General features: G+C 42.4%; 1 protein-coding gene across 3 annotated transcripts in view; it reads left to right on the top strand.

The window, feature by feature from the left end:
- LOC306996502 (uncharacterized protein) overlaps positions 1–8,757 on the top strand; it is a 79,693-nt gene extending 70,936 nt beyond the window's left edge. For 2 of the 3 annotated variants that reach the window (XM_079609050.1, XM_079609052.1), the window contains exon 4: positions 7,533–8,757. Coding sequence is in view for 2 of the 3 variants with exons in the window: in XM_079609052.1 (XP_079465178.1) it covers positions 7,533–8,512 (980 nt within the window). In the remaining variant the exon portion in view is untranslated. The remainder of the gene's footprint in view (positions 1–7,532) is intronic. The other variant, XM_079609053.1, reaches the window with a different exon arrangement.
- The last annotated feature ends 3,849 nt before the right edge of the window (positions 8,758–12,606 follow it).

The following is a 12,606-nucleotide window of genomic DNA, read 5'->3' as shown; positions in this document are numbered from 1 at the left end:
CAGACCAAATTTGGTACATGTCATCACAAGCATGACTTGAGGCTACATGCTGCGTTTCGGCACAGCGCCACCTACTGGTCCGGAGATATGAAGAATTTATGTTTTTGCTTATAACTTCTGAACGGTTTGTCCAAAAATCATAAAAGTGGTCTCGTTAGAGACTGATATCCAATTTTCCCATATCGGCCATTTTGGCTGTCGGCCATTTTGAATTATGTGCTAAAATGCTGTATTTTATGAACGCATGAACGTATCGTTACGAAACTCAGTATGGGTCATCAGTACAACGCCCTAAAGGTACTCAAAAATTTATGAGACAGCGCCACCTTTTGGTCAAAAGTTATAATGAAATTTCCAAAAATGCTAATAACTTTTGAATAAATTTGCCTATAGTAATGACACTGATCTCAATAGATTCCTTGGGTTATGCTGAAAACATAGATACCAATTTTGCCATAGTCAGCCAAACTTCCTGTCCGCCATCTTTATTTTCTTTTAAAACCTACTTTTTCGAACTCCTCCTAGACCGAATGTCCGATTTTCACCAAAATCGGATCGTGTCATCTCCAGACCGTGCCGAGTAAAAGTTATGGATTTCGTGTCGATAGACGAAACCGTTTTCGTATACCGTAGTGGCAAAGTTGAGGCATGATGCCAAAATGACTATTCAGGCTTTATATCTGCAATGCCTTGACATATTGACACCAAACTTTGTAAGTGTCATTGTCACTTCACTCTGACCACATCACATCAGTTTCGTAACTGCGCCACCTATTGGTCGAAAGTGATAATCATATTTTTAGTTAATGTATGTGATTTTTCAACCATTTTGCCAAAATTCATCTTTAAATGTCTTCAATTGCTCCTTGCTGCAGTTGGTCTCTCACTTCCAGCCACTTTGGCATGTCTTGTCGTCTTGCTTGCGCTTGGCCCCGGTGATTGCTGCTTGCAGCTATATTTAGGGGCCAAGCACTGAAGGTGCGGGCACCTATTGTATCTGTTCTGGTTCTTATTCTGCTTCTTTTTCTTTTTCTTTTTCTTTTTCTTTTTCTTTTTTTTCTTCCGACTGGGCGTCTATGGCAGCCTATAGAACCGTTTGCGGGAAACTTATAAAAATTGGCACAGTGATAGAGGACAGCCTGAACTATCACCATAGCAAATTTGGAGTCTCCAACTCATTCCCTCTAGCGCCACCAGCTGTCCAAAGTTGCACTCATGTTTATGCTAATAACTTTTGAACCACAAGGGCTAGAAACAAAATTCTTTTTTCCTCTGATTCCTGAGCTCATGACGATTCGACTCCACCCTATGACGTCATTTTCCGTCATAATAGTTTTCCCGCCATTTTGAATTTTCCGAAAAACCTACTTTTTCGAACTCCTCCTAGGCCGTTGCTCCGAATTTCACGAAAAATGAACCAGATCATCTCCAGACCTTGACGACCAAAAGTTATGGAATTCAAGTTGATTCGAATTACCGTTCTCGAATACCGCGCAAATAAATTTTACGTAGCGCTTGCGAAAACAGACGTAAGGCCGTATCTCCACAACGCTTTATCGGATTCAGACCAAATTTGGTACATGTCATCACAAGCATGACTTAAGGCTACATGCTGCGTTTCGGCGCAGCGCCACCTACTGGTCCGGAGATATGAAGAATTTATGTTTTTGCTTATAACTTCTGAACGGTTTGTCCAAAAATCACAAAAGTGGTCTCGTTAGATTCAGGGCGTCGTGCTGAGTTGACTGATATCCAATTTTCCCATATCGGCCATTTTGGCTGTCGGCCATTTTGAATTATGTGCTAAAATGCTGTATTTTATGAACGCATGAACTTATCGTTACGAAACTCACTATGGGTCATCAGTACAACGCCCTAAAGGTACTCAAAAATTTATGAGACAGCGCCACCTTTTGGTCAAAAGTTATAATGAAATTTCCAAAAATGCTAATAACTTTTGAATAAATTTGCCTATAGTAATGACACTGGTCTCAATAGATTCCTTGGGTTATGCTGAAAACATAGATACCAATTTTGCCATAGTCAGCCAAACTTCCTGTCCGCCATCTTTATTTTCTTTTAAAACCTACTTTTTCGAACTCCTCCTAGACCGAATGTCCGATTTTCACCAAAATCGGATCGTGTCATCTCCAGACCGTGCCGAGTAAAAGTTATGGATTTCGTGTCGATAGACGAAACTGTTTTCGTATACCGTAGTGGCAAAGTTGAGGCATGATGCCAAAATGACTATTCAGGCTTTATATCTGCAATGCCTTGACATATTGACGCCAAACTTTGTAAGTGTCATTGTCACTTCACTCTGACCACATCACATCAGTTTCGTAACTGCGCCACCTATTGGTCGAAAGTGATAATCATATTTTTAGTTATTGTATGTTGTTTTTCAACCATTTTGCCAAAATTCATCTTTAAATGTCTTCAATTGCTCCTTGCTGCAGTTGGTCTCTCACTTCCAGCCACTTTGGCATGTCTTGTCGTCTTGCTTGCGCTTGGCCCCGGTGATTGCTGCTTGCAGCTATATTTAGGGGCCAAGCACTGAAGGTGCGGGCACCTATTGTATCTGTTCCCGTTCTTATTCTGCTTCTTTTTCTTTTTCTTTTTTTTCTTCCGACTGGGCGTCTAGGGCAGCCTATAGAACCGTTTGCGGGAAACTTATGAAAATTGGCAGAGTGATAGAGGACAGCCTGAACTATCACCATAGCAAATTTGGAGTCTCCAACTTATTCCCTCTAGCGCCACCAGCTGTCCAAAGTTTCACTCATGTTTATGCTAATAACTTTTGAACCACAAGGGCTAGAAACAAAATTCTTTTTTCCTCTGATTCCTGAGCTCATGGCGATTCGAATGCACCCTATGACGTCATTTTCCGTCATAATAGTTTTCCCGCCATTTTGAATTTTCCGAAAAACCTACTTTTTCAAACTCCTCCTAGGCCGTTGCTCCGAATTTCACGAAAATTGAACCAGATCATCTCCAGACCATGACGACAAAAAGTTATGGAAATCAAGTTGATTCGAACAACCGTTCTCGAATACCGCGAAAATAAATTTTACGTAGCGCTTGCAAAAACAGACGTAAGGCTGTATCTCCACAACGCTTTATCGGATTCAGACCAAATTTGGTACATATCATCACAAGCATGACCTGAGGCTACAAGCTGCGTTTCGGCGCAGCGCCACCTACTGGTCCGGAGATATTAAGAATTTATGTTTTTGCTTATAACTTCTGAACGGTTTGTTCAAAAATCACAAAAGTGGTCTCGTTAGATTCAGGGCGTCATACTGAGTTGACTGATATCCAATTTTCCCATATCGGCTATTTTGGCTGTCGGCCATTTTGAATTATGTGCTAAAATGCTGTATTTTATGAACGCATGAACGTATCGTTACGAAACTCAGTATGGGTCATCAGTACAAGGCCCTAAAGGTACTCAAAAGATTATGAGACAGCGCCACCTTTTGGTCAAAAGTTATAATGAAATTTCCAAAAATAATAATAACTTTTGAATAAATTTGCCTATAGTAATGACACTGATCTCATTAGATTCCTTGGGTTATGCTGAAAACATAGATACCAATTTTGCCATAGTCAGTCAAACTTCCTGTCCGTCATCTTTATTTTTTTTTAAAACCTACTTTTTCGAACTCCTCCTAGACCGAACGTCCGATTTTCACCAAAATCGGATCGTGTCATCTCCAGACCGTGCCGAGTAAAAGTTATGGATTTCGTGTCGATAGACGAAACCGTTTTCGTATACCGCAGTGGCTAAGTTGAGGCATGATGCAAAAATGACTATTCAGGCTTTATATCTGCAATGCCTTCACATATTGACACCAAACTTTGTAAGTGTCATTGTCACTTCACTCTGACCACATCACATCAGTTTCGTAATTGCGCCACCTGTTGGTCAAAAGTGATAATCATATTTTTAGTTATTGTATGTGATTTGCAACCATTTTGCCAAAATTCATCTTCAAATGTCTTTAATTGCTCCTTGCTGCAGTTTGTCTCACACTTTCAGCCATGTAGGCATATCTCGTCGTCTGCTTTTGCGCTTGGCCCCGTAATGGCTGCTTGCAGCTATATTTAGGGGCCAAGCACTGAAGGTGCGGGCACCTATTGTATCTTTTCCCGTTCTTATTCTGCTTCTTTTTCTTTTTCTTTTTCTTTTTCTTTTTTTTCTTCCGACTGGGCGTCTATGGCAGCCTATAGAACCGTTTGCGGGAAACTTATGAAAATTGGCAGAGTGATAGAGGACAGCCTGAACTATCACCATAGCAAATTTGGAGTCTCCAACTTATTCCCTCTAGCGCCACCAGCTGTCCAAAGTTTCACTCATGTTTATGCTAATAACTTTTGAACCACAAGGGCTAGAAACAAAATTCTTTTTTCCTCTGATTCCTGAGCTCATGACGATTCGACTGCACCCTATGACGTCATTTTCCGTCATAATAGTTTTTCCGCCATTTTGAATTTTCTGAAAAACCTACTTTTTCGAACTCCTCCTAGGCCGTTGCTCCGAATTTCACGAAAATTGAACCAGATCATCTCCAGACCTTGACGACCAAAAGTTATGGAATTCAAGTTGATTTGAATTACCGTTCTCGAATACCGCGCAAATAAATTTTACGTAGCGCTTGCGAAAACAGACGTAAGGCCGTATCTCCACAACGCTTTATCGGATTCAGGCCAAATTTGGTACATGTCATCACAAGCATGACCTGAGGCTACATGCTGCGTTTCGGCGCAGCGCCACCTACTGGTCCGGAGATATGAAGAATTTATGTTTTTGCTTATAACTTCTGAACGGTTTGTCCAAAAATCACAAAAGTGGTCTCGTTAGATTCAGGGCGTCGTGCTGAGTTGACTGATATCCAATTTTCCCATATCGGCCATTTTGGCTGTCGGCCATTTTGAATTATGTGCTAAAATGCTGTATTTTATGAACGCATGAACGTATCGTTACGAAACTCAGTATGGGTCATCAGTACAACGCCCTAAAGGTACTCAAAAATTTATGAGACAGCGCCACCTTTTGATCAAAAGTTATAATGAAATTTCCAAAAATGCTAATAACTTTTGAATAAATTTGCCTATAGTAATGACACTGATCTCAATAGATTCCTTGGGTTATGCTGAAAACATAGATACCAATTTTGCCATAGTCAGTCAAACTTCCTGTCCGCCATCTTTATTTTCTTTTAAAACCTACTTTTTCGAACTCCTCCTAGACCGAACGTCCGATTTTCACCAAAATCGGTTCGTGTCATCTCCAGACCGTGCCGAGTAAAAGTTATGGATTTCGTGTCGATAGACAAAACCGTTTTTGTATACCGAAGATGCAAAGTTGAGGCATGATGCCAAAATGACTATTCAGGCTTTATATCTGCAATGCCTTGACATATTGACACCAAACTTTGTATGTGTCATTGTCACTTCACTCTGACCACATCACATCAGTTTCGTAATTGCGCCACCTATTGGTCGAAAGTGATAATCATATTTTTAGTTATTGTATGTGATTTTTCAACCATTTTGCCAAAATTCATCTTTAAATGTCTTCAATTGCTCCTTGCTGCAGTTGGTCACACACTCCCAGCCACTTTGGCATGTCTTGTCGTCTTGCTTGCGCTTGGCCCCGTAATGGCTGCTTGCAGCTATATTTATTATTATTCTTCATTGTTCCGACTGGGAGTCTATGGCAGCCCATAGAACCGCTTGTGGGAAAGTTATGAAATTTGGCACACATATAGAGGACAGTCTGAACTATCACCATAGCAAATTTGGAGTCTCCAAATCAATCCATCTAGCGCCACCAACTGTCCAAAGTTGCACTCATGTTTATGCTAATAACTTTTGAACCATAAGGGCTAGAAACAAATTTTTTTTTCCCTCTAATTCCTGAGCTCATGACGATTCGACTGCACCCTATGACCTCATTTTCCGTCATAATAGTTTTCCCGCCATTTTGAATTTTCCGAAAAACCTACTTTTTCGAACTCTTCCTAGGCCGTTGGTCAGAATTTCACGAAAATTGAACCAGATCATCTAGAGACTGTGCCGACAAAAAGTTATGGAAATCAAGTTGATTCGAATTACCGTTCTCGAATACCGCGCAAATAAATTTTACGTAGCACTTGCGAAAACAGGCTCAATGCTGTATCTCCACAACGCTTTATCAGATTCAGACCAAATTTGTTACATGTCGTCACAAGCATGACCTGAGGCTACATGCTGCGTTTCGGCGCAGCGCCACCTACTGGTCCGGAGATATGAATAATTTATGTTTTTGCCTTTAACTTCTGAACGGTTTGTCCAAAAATCACAAAAGTGGTCTCGTTAGATTCAGGGCGTCATGCTGAGTCGACTGATATCCAATTTTCCCATATCGGCCATTTTGGCTGTCGGCCATTTTGAATTATGTGCTAAAATGCTGTATTTTATGAACGCATGAACGTATCATTACCAAACTCAGTATTGGTCATCAGTACAAGGCCCTAAAGGTACTCAAAATATTATGGTACAGCGCCACCTTTTGGTCAAAAGTTGTAACAAAATTTCCCAAAATGCTAATAACTTTTGCATACCTTTGCCTATAGTAATGACACTGGTCTTAATAGATTCCTTGGGTTATGCTGAAAACATAGATACCATAGTCAGCCAAATCTTCATAGTCAGCCAAACTTCCTGTCCGCCATCTTTATTTCCTTTTAAAATGTACTTTTTCGAACTCCTCCTAGACCGACTGTCCGATTTTCACCAAAATCGGATCTTGTCATCTCCAGACCGTGCCAAGTAAAAGTTATGGATTTCGTGTCAATAGACAAAACCATGGTCGTATACCGCAGATGCAAAGTTGAGGCATAATGCCAAAATGACTATTCAGGCTTTATATCTGCAATGCCTTGACATATTGACACCAAACTTTGTATGTGTCGTCGTCACTTCACTCTGACCACATCACAACAGTTTTGTAACTGCGCCACCTATTGGTCGAAAGTGAAAATCTATTAAATCATATTTTTAAGTGAATGCATGTGATTTTTCAACCATTTTGTCAAAATTTATCTTTAAATGTCTTCAATTGCTCCTTGCTGCAGTTGATCTCTCACTCCCAGCCACTTTGGCACGTCTTGTCGTCTTGCTTGCGCTTGTCCCCGGTGATTGCTGCTTGCAGCTATATTTATTTAAGTAATTATTTCAATTTCTTCTATGTAACGCACTTTGAATTACCACTGTGTATGAAATGTGCTATATAAATAAACTTGCCTTGCCTATAATGTTTTAAATAATAATAATAAATAATTGGAAGATAAATTGATCTCATTCATGGAAAGTTTCAAGGACATATGATCAAATTATAAAAAGGCATAACAATCATAATATTGTATAACAGTTGTCTACTTTCTACCATTACATCAGGGCTCACTTTCATGTGCTTTCACTTTATATTTCTCTCTGAATTATTTTGATGTACTGAAAATTAAATGTCATTTTTTCTTTCATGTCAGACCCGATGGAAGTGAAGGAGGAGAGTGAAGAACTGAGAGAAGTGAAGGAGGAGAGTGAAGAACTGAGAGAAGTGAAGGAGGAGAGTGAAGAATTGAGAGAAGTGAAGGAGGAACATCATGTCCAACCTGGAGAAAAACCCTTGAGTCGCTCAAAGAATAAAAATAATTTTTTAAAGAAAAAAAGATCCAAGAAATCTTTCACCTGCACTCAGTGTGGAAACAGTTTCACAACCAAACATAATCTTGAGATTCACATGAGAGTTCACACCGGAGAGAAGCCGTTCACATGTGATCAGTGCGGGAAGAGTTTCCCATACAAACAAAGTCTTGAGAGTCACATGAGGATCCACACCGGAGAGAAGCCGTTCTCATGTGATCAGTGCGGCAAAACATTTCTCTGTGCATCACACTTGAAGACACACCTGACAGTTCATATGAAGGAGAAGCCACATTCATGTTCTGTGTGTGGAAAGAGTTTTTCACAGCGGCAATATTTACATAAACATGAGAAAACTCATACTGGTGTGAGAGAGTACATGTGCTTTGAGTGTGAGAAGACTTTTACTACAGCAGACGGTTTAAAACTGCACCAGAGAATTCACACTGGAGAAAAACCTTACAAGTGTTCACACTGTGACAAGAGATTCAATCAGTCAGAACATCTGAAAACACATGAGAGGATCCACACTGGAGAGAAGCCGCACACGTGTGATCAGTGCGGGACGAGTTTCTCTATTAAAAGTGACCTGAAGATACACATGAGGATCCACACTGGAGAAAAACCTTACAAGTGTTCACACTGCGACAAGAGATTCAGTCAGTCAGCAAATCTGAGATCACATGAGAGGATCCACAGTAGAGAGAAGCCGCACACGTGTGATCAGTGCGGGACGAGTTTCTCTTATAAAAGTCACCTAAAGCGGCACATGACGATCCATACAGTGGAGAAACCACTTAAAAACAGTCTGAGATCACGGTAAGTAGTTTATTTTCATGTGGTGAGCTTCTGTGTAAGTAAGCCACACAACCCTATAGCCAAATCTCTCCTCTCCACCTATAGCCGGCCCGAGCTAGAGCCCCGCCGAATTTCTGACCATTACCGCCCGCTCCCGCAACGTATGTGTTACACTCCCGCCCGCTCCCGCAATATGCATGTCCACTCCCGCCCGCACCCGCAAAACTCTGAGAATCTATTCCCGCACAATAATAGAGATGCATTGATTTCGTGTCTTCTCCCGTCCCGCAGGAAAAAATTCATACCCTTTTTAGTTGAAACAACTATTTACAGACACATCTCATCAAATCATTAGCAACAACAATACAAACCACCTAAATCACATCAAAACTAAACACAGCATTCATGGCCTTTAACTGAACAGAAAAACAGTCAAAAACATCTAAATGTCAGAGCACGTCACGTGATGCATCTGAACGAATCACGGTGGTCAGAAATTGACATCAGCCAATGAGATTTCGCTTTTAGAGTTAAATGCCCATTGTACTTTCACGATTGATTGCTGATAAAAAGGAAATTACCATATTTGGATCTGACAGCATTGTACAGGAGAGAGAGAGCTTACCAGACGTGTGTGAGATTAAAGGAAGCAGACAGAGATCGCGGAGCAGCGCGTTGATTTAGAACGCCCATCCATCCATCCATCTTCTTCCGCTTATCCGGGGCTGGGTCGCGGGGGCAGCAGTCTAAGCAGAGATGCCCAGACTTCCCTCTCCCTAGACACTTCCTCTAGGTCTTCCGGGGGGACTCCGAGGCGTTCCCAGGCCAGCCGGGAGACATAGTATCTCCAGCGTGTCCTAGGTCTTCCCCGGGGTCTCCTCCCGGTGGGACGCGCCCGGAACACCTTCCCGGGAAGGTGTCCAGGAGGCATCCGGAACAGATGCCCAAGCCACCTCAGCTAACCCCTTTCGATGTGGAGGAGCAGCGGCTCTACTCTGAGCTCCTCCCGAGTGACCGAGCTGCTCACCCTATCTCTAAGGGATCGCCCAGCCACCCTGCGGAGAAAGCTCATTTCGGCTTCCTGTATCCGGGATCTTGTTCTTTCGGTCATGACCCAAAGCTCATGACCATAGGTGAGAGTAGGAACGTAGATTGACCGGTAAATCGTGATCTTCGCCTTGCGGCTCAGCTCTTTCTTCACCACGACAGACCGGTACATCGACTGCATTACTGCAGCAGCTGCACCGATCCGTCTGTCAATCTCCCATTCCATCCTTCCCTCACTCGTGAACAAGACCCCAAGATACTTGAACTCCTCCACTTGAGGCAGGAACTCTCCACCAACCTAAAGTAGGCAAGCCACCTTTTTCCGACTGAGGACCATGGCCTCGGATTTTGAGGTGCTGATTCTCATCCCAGCTGCTTCACACTCGGCTGCAAACCATCCTAGTGCATGCTGAAGGTCCTGGTCTGAAGGGGCCAACACGACAACATCATCTGCAAAGAGCAGAGACGAAATCGTGTTGTTCCCAAACCCGACACCCTCCATCCCAGAGGCACTGTCCCCGACTGCCACGCGATGCTGCAGAGGCGTGTCAGCCAAGACAGCCCCACAACATCCAGAGACTTGAGGTACTTGGGGCGAATCTCATCCACCCCCGGTGCCTTGCCAGTTTCTTGACTACCTCGGTGACTTCAGCTTGGGTGATGGATGAGTCCACACCTGAGCCCTCAGCCTCTGCTTCCTCAATGGAAGACGTGACGGCGGGATTGAGGAGATCCTTAAAGTATTCCTTCCACCGTCCGACGACATCCCCAGTTGAGGTCGACAGCTGCCCACCTCCACTGTAGACAGCAGTGGTGGGGCACTGCTTCCCTCTCCTGAGGCGCCGGACGGTTTGCCAGAATCTCTTCGAGGCCAGCCGGTAGTCCTTCTCCATGGCCTCACCGAACTCCTCCCAGGCCCGAGTTTTTGCCTCCACAACCACCCGGGCTGCAGTTCGCTTGGCCTGCCGGTACCCGTCAGCTGCCTCAGGAGTCTCACAAGCCAACCAGGCCTGATAGGACTCCTTCAGCTTGACGGTATCCTTTACTTCCGGTGTCCACCACCGGGTTCGGGGATTGCCGCCTCGACAGGCACCGGAGACCTTACGGCCACAGCTCCGAGCGGCCGCTTCGACAATGGAGGTGGAGAACATGGTCCACTCGGACTCAATATCTCCAGCCTCCCTCGGGATCCGGTCGAAGCTCCGCCGGAGGTGGGAGTTGAAGATCTCTCTGACAGGAGACTCGGCCAAACGTTCCCAGCAGACCCTTACAGTACGCTTGGGTCTGCCGAGTCTGTCCAGCTTCCTCTTCCGCCATCGGATCCAACTCACCACCAGGTGGTGATCAGTTGACAGCTCCGCCCCTCTCTTTACCCGAGTGTCCAAGACATACGGTCGGAGGTCAGATGAAACGACCACAAAGTCGATCATCGACCTACGGCCTAGGGTGTCCTGGTGACACATGTACTGATGGACACCCTTATGCTTGAACATGGTGTTCGTTATGGACAAACTGTAACTAGCACAGAAGTCCAATACCTGAACACCAGAAAAGATTTTCAAGAAGTATCAAGAAGTACTGTAGGAAAGTAGGAGTGCTCCTTTGTTATGAGTTTAAATACTTGTTAGTGGTCACTTTGAAGTAGGTATATGTGTGTGTATGTACATGTATATGTTGGTATGTGTATGTATATGTGTATAGATGCAGATAACAAAATAATAATAATATAAAATTTGTTAATTAAAGGAATGTAAGAATTAAAGGGGTAGGAGTACATAAGTTTTACTTCTTCCTACTCCTTTTCGCACATGAGATAGAAGTATGTTCACACAGAAAGTAATCATACTTTGTTTGCTGCTTTTTATATTTTTTCTTTTCTTTTTCTTAATGTTTTGGACATTATTGTATCTTATTTTATATATATATATATATTTCTTTTTTTCTTCTTCTCTCATGTTCGAAATAAAAATTTCAATCAAATCAATCAATACCTTTTTTTTTCTTTCTTGAAATCCTTTACTTGGTTGTTTGCTTGCATGTCATTGAGACATTAAACATGGATAACATCTAGAAAAATACTTGGAAAATGACAACTATACACTGCGGCAACTATAGTTGCCGGTGGGCTTAAATGGGTTAAATTCATTGTTTGTGTACTGTTATGGAATATGCAAATATTCTATTATAATTATACCTTTTTGTGTATGAAGTGCGTATAGTGAATTGTAACCTTATGTAATTAAAGTGTTTTTATAAAGCTAGACACCAAAAGTTGTTGTTAAACGATTTATTAAGAAAGCGTTGTATAATGAAAGACACTCATGGTAACCATATATTGAGTAAGTAGTTAATGTAGAAAACATTGCAATTGTTGTGGTAAAATAATTTATTGAGAGAATGTTGTTGTCACGTTTAGTGTTTGTCCATGTAATGTCTGCCTGTGACTACTTCTTCTTCTGGTGTTTAATGGCGGATTGGCAGACCAACGTCTGCCTGTGACCATAGATATACATAATAAAGGCTAGATGTCTTACGGCGGAGTCTCGAACGGCATCACCGGCGGCCATCTTGTCACAGGGAAGCTTTCTGTAAGATGAGTGATCTGCACGAACACAAATCCTCTTATCTCGCTGAAATCTTGACGGATTTACAAACGATTTGGTTTCTTACAAACTTTATTAACGTGGCTATAATTCTGGATGCTTGAACATGTTGAAATATATAATATTATAATTATTCAAGTAATTAAGTTTGCAGTGTCATAACTACTACTCTGACGTTTATAACAAACCAACCCGTTTGAAAATCGGTAGAAAATTGAGCAAATGGTTATTTAAAAAGTACATGCACCATTAAAACAATGTTACGAGTGAGCGAGCCCCCTGTGGCAAGATGGCCGCCGTGTGCGGACGTCGACCTCCATTGGCCAGCAGCGCAGACGAGACATCCAGCCTGTATAATATGATATGCCTGTGACACCGTTTGCCCAGGTGTGTTTCAGTGTTCTTCCTATCACCTGTTGTCTAGTTCATTAGTCATTATGAGTTCATTTGTCCCAGCTGTGTCTTGTTT

This window comes from Phoxinus phoxinus, assembly GCF_949152265.1.
Source record: "Phoxinus phoxinus genome assembly, chromosome: 1".
NCBI lineage: Eukaryota > Metazoa > Chordata > Actinopteri > Cypriniformes > Leuciscidae > Phoxinus > Phoxinus phoxinus.
This window is presented reverse-complemented; position numbering and strand designations above follow the sequence as displayed.